Below are 14,211 nucleotides of genomic sequence, written 5' to 3'. Positions count from 1 at the left end.
ATGATGCATGCAGATGTAAGCCATACCATGCCACATGCCTCCAGCAACAAAAAATGGCCCTGCTCATTTTATTTATTAGTGCAGATGCAATACAACATCAATCAGTGTATAATGCGTTAACAGCAGCTGGGGAGCAAAATAAACAAAGCTGGAGCTGTTCTGTTAGCAAAGGATCTCTGAGCCTCTAGCAGAGGAACCATATTGCCCTGCAGTGGCAAGTCCATGAAGCAAAGCATCAGCTGTGAGAGGTTTTCTGCATATAATCAGTAATCTCTTCAGCTTACAGCAGTGAAACATTACCATGCCTGCCCTACATATCAGCCTTCCAAAAGATGTGTTCCTGTACTCTGACCTTCCTGGGCTTTAGATGTATGCTTGCAGGGCTGGGTGAAATGGGAATGAAACAAAGCCTAAAATTCTGCTCTAAAAAACTAGATACAGATGCAAGACAGGTCTAATTAATCCACAGTAGTAATGTATAATCATAGCATATATGCTGTCAAACAATAGCCCTGACAGTCAAAGATCTGAAATCATCTTTTCACTCCTGAAGATCAAGACTGAAGCAGAAGAATGTAACAGGCTAGCCTTCCAGGGAGGTTAGCCTTCAGGTCTTTGAGAATTTAGACTAAAATGACTAATTAAAGGTGCCTTAGACAGACATTTCCACCTAGGTGCCTGCTCTTGTGTTCTCCTACAAGCCTTCTTGCATGAGCAAGCATTGCTGTGTTGAAATCCTTCTGGCGAGTCATTCTTTCATCCACCCCACGTAGTAATGCTTTGGGTTAGTGCTGTGCTGTACGTATAGCATTTTTGCAACTGTTTACTGTAAGGATGTAAGCATTTAACAGGGAGATTTACACGTGGTGCAATGTGCCAGAATCGAGTGCTACCGTAGGTCTAAGGTCTAAACAAGCAATGAGCTGTGTTGGCACTGGAGATGATTGTGTGTGCATTAGGGAGAGGATACAGGAAGCAGGCAGAGCCACTCAGACTTCTTGGTGTGAAGGTCTCACTTCCTATCCCCTTTCCACTGGTCAGCTCTGGCCCTTGTTGGTCCTGTACACCATGAACAGAACCAGATCACTAATTAGGGAAAAGCTGATCCTAATAACTATTGGGGTAGTTTGTCTTGCAGTAGTCAGTCATAGGGGCTTAGCGAAGGGCTGAGGAGGGGCAGAGTCAGCACAAAGGAAGGGACCAGACCACATGGCTGGGAACCTCTGGTAGAGAGAGGCTGGAACATGGAGGGAAGGAGCAGGGTCACAGTATGACAGAATGGTTGAAGTTGGAAGGGACCCAGCCCAACTCCCTCTTCAGGCAGGTGCCTCTAGACCACATTACCCAGGATTGCATCCAGCTGGATTTTGAATATCTCCAGAGGCGAGAAGACATCACAGCCTCTCTAAGCAACTGTGCCAGTGCTTCATCACCTGCACAGTATATAAGATTTTCCTCATGTTCAGTCCTAACTTCCTGCGTTTCAGTTTTTTGCCTGTTTCCTCTCATCGTATTGCTGGGCACCTCTGAGAAGAATCTGGCCTCAACCTCTTGACACTCTCCCTACAGACACTTGTAGACATTCATAAGATCACCTCAAGCCTTTTCATTATCAGGCTGAATATGCCCAGGTCCCTCAGCCTTTCTTCATAAGAGAGATGCTCCAGACCCTTTATCATTTTATAGCCCTTTGTCCTTGTACTGACAAGTCCAGCTGTCACGTAGCTTCAGTTTTCAGTAGAGCTTCACCTCAGCTGACTTCAGCCACGTCAATGCTGAGTGTACAGTCTGAGCTAGACGTCCATGCCTGTTGCCCATGCCTGTCCAGTCAACAGAGAAAGACAGGTGTATAGTAGAGGCCCTCAAAGGTGATTGACAGAAGAACTGTGCACCCAGAGCTGTTAGCAGCCATCTGGATAAGGTGTTGACACATGAAGACATTTCTGGCATATTAACTAAGGCATAAAATGCTGAGCGCACAGTGGGGCTATGCTGATAGGCTGACTGCTGGCAGCCTGACAGCCCCTGATCTGTCGTGAATCCTTTTGGGAGAAAGGTGTAGGTCAAAAAGGAAAGAAAAAAAAAAAAGTAAATTTTGGACAGCCCAGGAGTCCACAACTCAGCAGTGCTTTGCATCAAGGGATCTCAGATTTTCAGATCCAGACGTGAGAACTAGGTATCTAAAAGCCAAGAGCTGACTATAGAGGGAGCCTACACACCTTCGTTTTTAGGCTAAATTATTTGAAGAAACACGTGTTTGCTCTTAGCATTTATTTATACCTAAAGAATGTATCATATAACTGAGAGAAAAAGAGAAACAGAGTGTACCTTATGGTTGCCTCACACTACTAACACATTTTTCTTAGATGATAATTACACTGCATTTGGCAAAAACAAACAACAACCCCTCTATCTTTGGATTACCCGCCTCTACATCCACAAGTCACTGCGTGAGCTCATTTTCTCATTAAACACTAACCACCACATAGTATTGTGCAACCTGGGAGTAGCCCTGCCTATGACAACTCAGCGCGCAGACCTCATTCTTCAGCTTCTGCTGTGGCACACAGTGTGATCTGCAGCTGGAGTTTGCCCTCTGAACGTTGCATTTCTGCTTTTTCAACGAGTGGGAGCATGGCTGAGTCACTCTGCCACTGGTGTTGGTGCACAGAGGCCAAACATGGCTGGGTTGATGGATGCTCGTGCTGCACCACAGCACCTCAGCATGCTGAGTACCCATGCCATGGAGTCCTGCTGCTTTGTTCTGGCTCACCAAGGAGACGGCAAGGTCACCCTGCAGAACACCTGGGGCATGAGCAGCTGCTCTTATCAGAAGGGGTGGAGATAACATATTTCTACGGGGAGAAAAGAGCTCTGCCAGTAACTACTGGTACAGAGTCTAAGGGGTGTGCTTCACACTTCAGGAAAAACACATAGGTTTTGTTCAATGGCAATCTGAGCTTTTGCACATGCCCACCCACCCATACAGTTCACAAAACTCCTCCAAGAGCTGCATGGAGGGTGAGGCTCTTTTCAGCCAGAGATGAGGCTGTACCTGGTGCTGAGGTGGGCCAGTGTGGGCTGTATGCAGCTATTCTTGTGTTTCAGCCCCGTCTGCTGTCACATCCAGCCACATAGCTGGGAAGCATGCTGGTGCTGGGCTTTGGCCTCCTGATCACCTGCCATTCATGGCTGGAAAATTACAAGCCTGGTTCCAGAGGGCTTGCGTTCTAAGTCTTAGGTTTATTTCCTTTGTGTATGTGAACTGCTGATACCAGCTCTAAGGGGAACAGGACTCAGCATGACACAAGCAGTGCAAACACTACAGATATTACACAGCTAGATCCTGCACAAGGGACCTGACAAACAAGTGAGGATGGAGTGGACATGTAGAGACCGCAGCATAACAGAGGTTTTTGCTGGGAGAAATTCAGCTTGCACTAACTCTGTTGTCAAAGACAATGTGCTGGGTAACTGCACTCTTAGGTACAACAGCAAGGGCTGAGGCAGCATCTGTTTTACAGTTCTTACTCTGTACATTATTACTAGCTTAAATACATTAATTCTTTCTCTTGTGCCAGTAAGACAGCACCTCTCTAGAGTGGGGACAGCACCTGCCCTGCTGGGGGTGGAGAAGGTGCTGCTTCTCTGAGGGAGAGGAGGCTGCGCGGAGGAGAGGCTGAACCACATCTTCACAAGACAAGACTGCTCTGGAGCAAAATGCCCCATCGCCAGGAAGATGGAGAGGAACAGGGGATCATGGGAAGATGCTGCTGTTGTCCTTCAAGACTGATTGGTCCTCCTCGGACAGCCTAAACTCATCTTCTGGCTCTGTCTCAGCCTGTGGCAGACCCTAGTAGCTGTTCCTGCAGCCCTTGTCCTGGGCATCCAGACAAAATCCCATGAGATCCTTGAGGCAACAATATACAGGTACCTGGAGTGGTGGACTGTCTCAAGCCAGTCTTATTAGGGTAAAATGTGGCATAACACTCTGAGACCCAATTTTTTTTGAATTTTTAACAGCCCTGCTCTTAAGGTGGCTGCTATGAAAGCAGTCTGACAAGATGCTCAGCTCAGGTCTGCTGCCTCTGGCACCATGCAGGTGCAGGTGAGGTACTGCCCCAGCAGATGGGATGTCCAACACTGCCTCTCATGGAAGGTGCTCATAAGTTTTCTCTACTGGAGAAGCTGAGAGATCACACTCTTTAATTTAATTTCCATATCTTAGCTTTAGTTTTTGGGTTTTGATGTCTTGTAGTTTGGTTTAATGAATATTTGGATGTCCATCTTCACTTCCAGGAGATAATAAAACATGCTGGTGCCACAAATCCTGTTGCAACTACACATGAGATAATGCAAATGTAATCTCACAGCATTTGGAAAGATAAAGAAAGCTGCCAAGTAGCTTAATGCCAAAAGGGACATACTTACATTAAAAAATCATCAACTGAATGCTACAGATCTATCACAAATTCTGTTTCAGCCTTGTACTGGTTCAGTAGTAGCATTTATCAGAGGGAGAATGGCAGCACAAAATTTCTGTTAGGACTGTGACAATCAGAGGAGGAATCATCTTCTTAGCTTTTGCATTTTCTGCATTATTTATAAGTCCAGACTCTGTTTTTTAATTATTTTTCATCACTGTGAAAGGACAAGGATTGGAAGCATCTAGCAGCTATCCTTGTGTGGCTTTGTATATATGTGTACAGAATTATAGTTAAACAAGCACCGAAGATGAGACACTGAACTTTTTATAGCAAATGATTGGTGGAATTGACACATTTATGGTAAGCTTCAAAAACAAAACAAAACAAAAAAAAACAAACAAAAAACATGGCTGGATGTGGATCTGGGCAGCCTGGTCTAGCGGTTGGCGACCATGGCAGGGGGGTTGAATCTAGATGATCATTGTGGTCCTTTTCAACTCAGGCCATTCTATGATTCATTCTGTGATTCTACGAATGTGGACAGCCCTCCTTGCCTTCATCCCCAGGGCTCTGTAACTTCAGTGTGACTGACTAGACTAAAGAGTCTGGGCTGAGAATTGAAGGTTGTCCAGACTGAAGGGTAAGGAAGCTTGCTAGCAGGCAGCATTGAAGCCAAACACTATGTATGGAGTATGACTTAGGAACTTGAGAAATATGTTTTTTGATTGAGTCTTCTCGCCCAGTGGCCACTATTACTGCTGTGCTGCCCAGCAGGCTTAGAGGCACAGATGTACCATAAATCCAGCATGGAGCTACTGTGGGGCTGGAGTGAGTCTACTCTTGAGGTATGAGGAACTGGATAGCTGCAGCTGGGAGAGCTCTCAGTGGAAGAGCCCCTTTCAGGAAGTGGAGCTGCGGTGCCAAGCTGGGATCTCAACTTTTCTACCTGATCTCTGGGTAAGTCTTTACTGTGACCTGCAGCAGAATTGAACACTCCAGTAATGCCAGCACTGGTTCCCAGCTTGCACAGTACACAACGCTGACATTAATTGCCTTTGAGTAAACATGTGCTTCTGTTGAATTAGTGCACATGATATAGAGTGTATGCCAGATTTCTGCTTTTATGTGGGTCTCATTGCCAGCCCCAAGGATGACAGGTGATACCCAAGCCAGTTGACCATGAGGAATCTCAGCCAGAAAGTCTCTTCAGTACTTTCTGGACAAACCATGCAAGTTTGTACCTGTGGCTTAAGTCACTGAGAAATGTTTTCTTGAATTCTACACACACATGAGGAATAGCGGATAGAAATACATCTGTCAAGGAAGTGCCAGGTAGGAGACAACATCTTCTTCAGTGAGTGTGGACAGGGTAGGGTGTGAAAAAAATGGAGGGTATGTCCCTCCATGCTGGTCCTTTGTGGGGGCTGAACCATGCTACCAGCAGGCCACAAATCTAAACCCAGCTCAAATCAAATATGACAGCTACCCAGTGGGAAAAAGTACATTTCAGCCTCCTGAACTCTGATAGAGTCATCAGAGTTCATCCTGTAACATCCTAGACACATCCTGTACGACTTGCATATGCTCTTAGTTACAGGTGACAACTGTTAAGGCAGATGAAAACATACAAAAAACATTGCTGTGGTTATCTTGGGGTTTCTAGTTACAGAGAATTCAATAGAAAAACAATTTTCTGTGCTGTACCCAGAGCACTGTGGTGACACTGTGGTGGCATCTGGTGATGCAAACTCCCGTTCTCATGGCTTCCTGTAAGCTCAGAGTGTGCTGTGGTGAAGGTTTTGTGGCCCTTTCCTGTTCAGCCTCTTTTTCTCCTTGGCTCTGAGGTCACAGCACATGTGTGTCATGTTCCCAATTGAGTTTGGTGCCATGTATTCTTGCTTCTTCTTCCAGCACTGCTTGTAATCAAGTTCTTCCAGCCAGTGACCTTTGCCTCAGGCCTCATTTTGCATCAGGACTCCACGTGCAGGCCATCACCCCAGCTGCCCCTTGGGAACGGCCTGTGCCATCTCACTGGGCCGGCTGTGACTGCAGCCATCAGCGCAGCCTCACTGAACCCTCAGTCTAAGGCTTGCACACACACACAGCACTCCTCTGGAAAAGGTGAGCAGTGCAGAGGAAGCAGGCTGCTGCCCACCTACTTCCACCAGGTGACCTCAGACACTGTGTCACAGGCCGTGTGGCAGCAGACAGGGAGGTGCTGAATGCTTTCTGGGACGGCAGGTTGCCTGCCACAGACCAGTTGTTTTTCCCCACCGTCCTCATCTCCTCCCAGACTGCCCCATTTGAGCCTAACCTGGTGTCCCCGGTTCTGCTGGTTTTTGCAGTTATTTGGTATCCGTGGTATGGTAGCCTCTGTGTTTTGTGCCTGGGTCAGCAACTCCTTTGAGCTGCTATCTCCCTACTGAAATACTAGCAGCTCTGTGGGCCCAGCATGGATTGGTGCTGTGTGCAGCTGGGTATTTGGAAATTGTCTGAGTGGTCAGGATGGTGCCAGAAGCTATGCTGATGATGCTTATGTGGAGATGACATGGCAACACTGCTGTTTTATGTACTAAACAAAACCAAAGTTGACCTCTTCTCTTCAGATATGGGAATCAAAAATAGCATATGAACTAAAAATACTGTATGAAATAATCCTCTAAATAATCTTTTAATGAAGCTCATCTCTGGATGAGCCTCCTAAATCTCAATTTCAAGGATGTGACAGTTAGTCCAGTAACAGCCTGTTTGCTGAAGCTAGTCCATGCCATCTCCTCAGCTCAGCTCAGCACAGAGGCACAAATAGGTGGGGCCAAGAATGCCAGCTGCCCCACAGAGCTCTTGTAGGCATGTCTCGAGGGACATAGCAGCTGTTAGTGCTACCTCACAGGGGTCCCCTCCCTGCTTCCCAGCATGGAACTGGGCTACTTAACACCCCTTGTTTGGACTTGGTGGTTTCCCCTGTCACTTGGTTGTCCCAGACTCACACTGCATTGTTTTGTCTGGTCCAGCTCCCAGAGACACAGGTGACAGACTTTGCACCCAGTCACGGCAGGGGTTGTTTCACAGGAAAATGAACACTACATCTTTTCCATCTTTTCATGAACACTAGGCTTGAACTGGCTTTTGTTTCAGCTCATCTGCTTGCTCAGAATTTCTGGATCTCAAACCAATGTAAGCTGTTCCCTTTCTGCCTTGATTTTCAAATGTCTGTTGAATCAGTCTTGCTGTGGGTCTCCACATCATCTATGTACACATTTGTGCTTTTTTATTATTATTCTTAAGTATGCTCAGGAACATTAACCAAAGAAGGTGAAATATAATAATTTAATGTACTAAGCGTAATGACATTTCAAAGCAAATAAGCATTAAAACAACTGAAAGTAATTAAAATATCCTATGGTAGGTTCATATGTACCAAAATGCTGATTTTGAGTAGTGTGCTAGGTGATGGAGCACGAACAATGAGGGTGTATGCCCAGTTAAGCAGCCAGATGGAAGTGGCTTTCTCCTTCTTCCTATTGATCAAGCATGTTCATCAAATAGAAGGTGAGAACCCAGACGTACAGAACTCCTTCTGGTTTGTATTTTGAAGTGAGAACAAAGGACACAGTGTTATAGCAGAGATAAACTACAAAAGTAGTCAACTATAAATAGACTGTTAGCACTGTGAGCTTCCAAAAACAACAACATGGAGATTAGAGGAAGGCATTGAAGAATTATGGGTTCACATCCAAAAAACCAACAACCAAATGAATCAACCAACCAAATGCAACCACAACAACAACAACAACAACAACAACAAAAACCCACAAGCAAAACTGACCTCATTTCTCCAAGTTTTCCAGGCAGGATTTGAGGCAAGTATAGCCTGAGAGAGAAGGCAACTAGTGATTCACAGCTGCCTGATAACAGCAGTACATTTTCTTCTTTTTTTGGGGGGGGGGGGGGGGCTTTCATTCTTATCTCTAGAAATATCCTTGCTTGTTGCACTGTATGAAGTAGCCGTTGTTCAACTCAGACTTCCTTATCTTGTGACCAAAAAGCTCAGTTATTTAAAGTTATTAGCAAGGGTTCTGACAAGCATACTCTGAAATTACAGCATACTTACCTGAACAGGAAGGTAGTGCAGCCTCTCTACTAGTCTCCAGTGCTTAGAGACATGCAGGTGTTTGCTGTTTCCTGAGTAGCATTAAGGTCAGTGAGGCACAAACCCTCCCTATCAGAGGGGCATCTGGATGCCTAGCACTTCATGCTCTCCAGAAGATGACAGGTGGAGCATACAGCTGCTGTGGTGCAGCCAGCCATCCAGGCCTTGGAGCGTACTGTTTCTCAACAGCCCTTGGTACCTGAACTCCCACTCTCTGCCCTGAGGCAGCAGGATGTGAGGATGGTCTTTGGCTGTAAGGTAGAGAATGTCTTCCTGCTCTGCCCTAACTTTTTTGCTTATACATGCTCAAAAATAAATATAAATATGGCCCATAAACATGGACTGTCTCAGTTGTGGTCAATGCTCTCTCCCTCTCCTGTGTGTGCCTCTTTACTCCAATTTTGCATTTCCCTTCATGCTTTGCTTTTTCTTTCTCACTTGGGCTTTCCCATTTCTTCCCGTGTCCCTGTCTTTCTCTGCTATTTCAGCTGCTGTGCTAGTGATGAGTACAGATCCCCTTGGTTGTTGTGCTCTATAGTTCCTAGAACTACATTTATGTCTATTTGTTCTTGGAACCAGATAGTAAAAATAGTCTAACGGCCATGGACGTAGTGAGGGAGAGGAGTACAGTGTATTGTACACTGCTTTCATGGATTGCCAAGAGGTGGAAACCCCGCTGCTTGATATTGACTTTTCCCATGTCTCAAAACTAGCCTGCAGCTAACTAAGTTAATCTTGGAGGCCTGGGAAAGGACATGCTCCGTTGAGTAGAGCTGCACCTCGTGGAAAGAGACAGAAAATCTGAAAGAAAAATAAAGGAGAGAGAAAAGATGAAAGTGGGTGGTGAGGAAAAAGAAAGCTTGAGAAAGTGTAAGGAAAAAAAGCCAAAAAAACCTTCCCAAACCAGGCAAAAGAGCTGTCAGAGAAAATGTTGCATGTAATTTAGTATCCTGACTTGGAATGTGATTGTACATGTGTGGGAGAAGGGGTTGTAAACTTCTATAACTGCCCTCCAAAGGAGGTCTCACTCTAATCTCAAGGAATCTGCTATTTTATCTCCAAGATTGAAGTCTTGTATTTTTTCCATCCTGGTTTCTTAATGAGATGTATGAACAAGATGTTACCAAGAGCTCTATGAACACGCAGTATTTATGGGGCTGAGGTTAAGGTTCTTGACTTCAGCATGGAAGAACAATGATTTCAGCATAGGACCACTGCAGTTGGCTCTCAGAGGTGGAGGTAAAGTGACCGGAGAGGAATTAAGAAGGGCCCTGCCATCTACTGCTTTGAACTGAGCTTTGCCATTAAGATATTCTCATTGTAATTTGAGCTACTACTACTAAGTTCATCACCGTGGACTCTGCTGTGAAGCCACCAGATAGTGGAGGTACAGATAATCCCCAAACGCTGCAGTCCCATAGAAGGGCTGCCCCTTTTCCTGGCATGAAGGGCTGAAGAAAAGACTGGTGTGGGCAGTCTTCTGACCCTAGGATGGGGTGATATTGACTGGCTTACATTCCTGTTTATTAGGGCTACCTCACCTATAGCAGATTTGTATGGGAGACAAACATTCAGGGGTATGAAGCAGCATCATGAAGTTGCATAATGGGCAGGGTGGATGATGGCTGCTCGAGCTCACTCCAAGGCCATCTTCTATTTGGCATGTCTATAGGACATGTTTTTCTGTATAATTTAATCACAGAAGCAATACTATAATATGTGATTGAGTCCTAGGGTGTCTGCATATTCACTGATGACACTGCTACATTGCTTACGTTGTCCCAGAGGATATCAAGGTGTTTAAGTGTTTCTCTGAAGCATTGGTAAGTTATCTGGGGTGTTATGCTAAAGCTGGATCCTACTTTCTAGGATTTGACCAGAGTAGGTATTGATCCAAGTCCCTTATGCTGTCACCCAGACATATGTAAGCAGTACTCTAGATCCATAAGTCAGTCCAGGCAGGGAGCGTATATCTTCTCCTCTAGACTACATAGTTTTCATTCTGTTTCCGAAATAGCTGTGACATTTAAGGGTCTAAAGACAGCTCCAAACAAAGATGCTTGTGTTAGTACCTTAGTTGTATCTCCACATCTCTTTCTCCTCTGTTCCCCTTTCATCACTGCTTCTGCCTCTGTTCTTTCCCTGGCTTGATGCCTTCCCACCTTCCCCCTCCCTCTTTTTTGTTCATTTCTCCTTCTCCACATCTATTTTTTTCTGCCTCTATCATCTTCACCAGTCAGCATCTTCCTCAGCTATGTATTCCCTTGCATATCTCCCAGTATCAAAGAGCACTGTTTATTTTATTATATGCAGAGGACAAAATGCTTGAAATGCTAATTTGACCCCAAGATCTGTCCTCAAAGAAGAGTTGAAGGCATTCTCTCAAGATTCATTCTCATGAATCTCTCACTGGGATGTTTTAGATTTCTTTCACAAACTGGAGCCTTGCAGCACATTGATATGATATGGTGGCAAATATTGATAATTGACTTTTGGACCAAGGAATGAAAACAAGTGTGAACGCTATGGAGCTCAGGTCACCTTGACATTGTCTATGCCAGACAATTGAATTGACTTTACTGAATGAATCATTATGTCTATGACCAACAATCACAGTGAGTAATAACAGGAATGTCCCCAGATTTCTGCTGCTGGGACTCAGTGCTGATCTCTGCCAGCTGCTAGTTTTTTTTTCAGACTCTGGTGCACATGCTGTGCACAACAGCAGAATGGATGAGATCAATGAAATTTTGACTACCAGCTACTAGACCATGCTTACTTTAGTAAAAGAAAGTAGCTCCTGAGGAAATGCTCAAATATTGCTCAAATATCAAATCAGACAAGCCTGCTCTAGCTCCACTGATTAACTTAGAGGTGGAAACAGATGGCTTCTTAAACAGGTGAAGTGCTGACCAGGGATATATTCTTATATGGCTTATAGAAGACCACTCATGATTCAGAACTGAGCTAACTCTCAACATGAAAGTCACATTTCTTACTAGGGAAAGGCTTGAGAAGCAGCCAGTGCTTCACACACACTCGAGCAGAGCCATGAGAGCACTGCACATCAAGCATCAAGCTCTGTCCCTGTTGGTTTAACTCAGAGGTGGTCCTACAGAGAAATCTCCCTGGTCAGGGGGATCTGTCAGAATCTGCCATCTGACCTTTGGCACCCCAGTGTGATCAACTCTTGCTCAGCCCAGCTGGGATAAAACAGCTTTTGTGTTCAAAGCCAGCCATCAGACTCTGCCCTTCTTCCTCAGGCACAGACCTGGACCCAAAGGTCACCTCTAAGCTTGATTACTACAAAACAGTTTAACTGTCAGTCAACTGAAATGATCTCAAAAGCATCTCTTGATACAAGCACAGCAGCTCTTCTACCTACAGCACACATCTTTGCCAAGCTCACAAATGCAGCCCTGGTCTTGACATCTGTTACAAAACCCACATCAGATAGACTGTATAGTGATCAAAGACTTCCTCAAATTGCAAGTAACTGTTTTAGAAATTGTAGTTCTACCCAAAACCATAGACATCCATGATGAAAGCTGTAAGTGACAGCAGATAAGGGATTGCTGGAGATATGCTTCATAGGTGCTGGCTCTGTGCTCCCTCCTGCAAAGGGAGAGTGGGGCTGTAGACCTTATAATCCTGAACAAAGTACAGAATGCGTGTTGTTGCCTCTGATCTGAGATGTGCCCGTGTGCCCACAAAATGAAGCCCAGCTCCGGCTCTTTCTTCCCTTCTTCTCCCACTCAAAAATCCAGCAGGACAGAAAAGTGAAATGATTTCTTTTCCATTCATTTTCAAGAGACTGAGAGGGAAAGTGGTCATTTTGCATTTTACATATGGGGAAGATTTAGTGACAATAAAATGAACAAGGGACATGCAAAAGTCTTTCATAAATAGATGGAGCCAACTTTAAAAATATCCTGGATTTTGGATTGGAGCAGTTAGAGAGCCTTCTTTTAATTACACTATGGGAAGGAAGACTTGCAAATTAAATCTGTACAAGTGATGAAGTAGCGCTCTGGACAAGTAATAAGCCATTGCTGCAGTACTCGCTTCTGTTTGCTGAAGAAAGACTTCACAGTTCTCTCTGAGACAGCTTTCTCCCCTGCTGAGTGGCTGCATCACTCACTGCTGCATTCTGCAACGGCCTCTGCTCTTTCCAGTTAACTCTCTACCTTGCCCTTGCACCTACATATATACGTCAGCATTAGTGCCTCACTCACCCCTAAGGAGTTAACCGTTTTTATTACACGATCTGCTTGACATTCAGGATGAATAAGAAACGCTCGCCCCTCCTCTCCGACGATACTTTCGTGCTCTTTAAATCTCTGTGCCCCGGGCTGCCTGCAGCCTGGCACACCGCAAGCAGCTGGCGGGTCATGCACGGGGGCACCCGTGGGACATGAACGCAGTGAGCCCCACGGGCACACCGAGAGGGCAGGCTGTCTCACACCATGCCCTCGTTCGATGAGGTGTTGAAGGAAGCCGGGGAATTTGGAAGATTTCAGAAGAGGGTCTTTTTCCTCCTTTGCCAGACAGGCGTCACTTTTTCTTTCCTATTTGCCAGCGTGGTTTTCCTTGGGCGGGTGCCAGAGAACTATTGGTGCCGGATACCTGGGGCGGCTGATTTGAGTGAGAAATGCGGCTGGACGCTGGAAGAGGAGCGAAACTTCACAGTGCTGCCCCTGCTGCTGGTGAATGGCACCTCCGGTGGGCGCTGCGAGCGGCTGGATGTGACCTGGGATGCGGCCGCCGGCTGTGCCAGCCCCCTCATCCACCGCTTCGATGGCGGAGTGGGCAGCCCACCACTTGCCACCTGCCAGGACTCCTGGGTGTACCAGCAGCCCCACGCCTCCATTGTCAGCGAGGTAAGGAAAGGCTCTGTCGCCGCCTCGGCGCTTCCCTCTCGGTGTGGGGTTGCAGTAGGAGGATCCCCCCCTTAGGATGGGTCATTTCTTCAGGCACTGATTTTCCTTACCTGGTTGGCTTTGGTCCCACGAACGATCAGGACAATGAATGAATCAGGTGTCAGTGTCAGACTTCCATGGAAAGGTGAGCTGAGCTGGGTGATGCCTCCCCTTACTGCTCTCATTGCTCTGTCGCTGGAGGGATGTGACATTAAAACAAAGTGATGCCCTTGTGGTTGGGGCTGCTGGTGACCAGGCTGGACCAGCAGCATGTATTCTCCATGTCTCCAGTGATGAATGCTGAGCCCTGCAGGTAATAGTGAAAACTGGCAGCTGGCTCCCTTCTGAGATCCAATGGGAATCAGCTGAGACTGCTGTGTATACTAAAGGAAAAAGCCACACATCCATGCTCAAAGCTATCACTCAGCTTCTCCTGAAATGTCACAGAGTGCCACCATGTACCTGTTACTGCTGCTGGTAAGCACTTGTAGGTGCAGTGACATTTGTTAGGACACGTGCTGTGCTGTCCTAGGAAGTCCTCCATGCAGTCTGTAATCATGAAGTGGGTGTACAGTAGTCTGCTCAAACTGTGTCACCGATGCAGCAATGGAAAATTAGAAGTGTGCTTCAGGAAGCTGAGCAGGAAATAATCAAGGTGGAGTGCAAAATATGCCAACGCAGCTGCTGGCTGTGGCTCCTGCTTGACTCACCAGCT

The 14,211-nt window shown here is 46.0% G+C and overlaps 1 protein-coding gene and 1 long non-coding RNA gene across 2 annotated transcripts in view; one reads left to right on the top strand and one right to left on the bottom strand.

Annotated features, from left to right (window-relative positions):
* Positions 1-7,674: 7,674 nt before the first annotated feature.
* On the bottom strand, positions 7,675-14,120 carry LOC121110379. The gene is made up of 2 exons (XR_005858708.2): positions 13,568-14,120; positions 7,675-9,378 (listed from the first exon to the last, which is right to left on the bottom strand). It is a non-coding gene; the product is annotated as an uncharacterized LOC121110379 (long non-coding RNA).
* SLC22A3 (solute carrier family 22 member 3) overlaps positions 12,938-14,211 on the top strand; it is a 26,681-nt gene continuing 25,407 nt past the window's right edge. The window contains exon 1 of the mRNA XM_419620.8: positions 12,938-13,457. Within this exon, the coding sequence (XP_419620.5) occupies positions 13,044-13,457 (414 nt within the window). The 5' untranslated portion in view covers positions 12,938-13,043. The remainder of the gene's footprint in view (positions 13,458-14,211) is intronic.

The sequence above is a fragment of the Gallus gallus genome, chromosome 3, assembly GCF_016699485.2.
Source record: "Gallus gallus isolate bGalGal1 chromosome 3, bGalGal1.mat.broiler.GRCg7b, whole genome shotgun sequence".
Classification (NCBI taxonomy): domain Eukaryota; kingdom Metazoa; phylum Chordata; class Aves; order Galliformes; family Phasianidae; genus Gallus; species Gallus gallus.
This window is presented reverse-complemented; position numbering and strand designations above follow the sequence as displayed.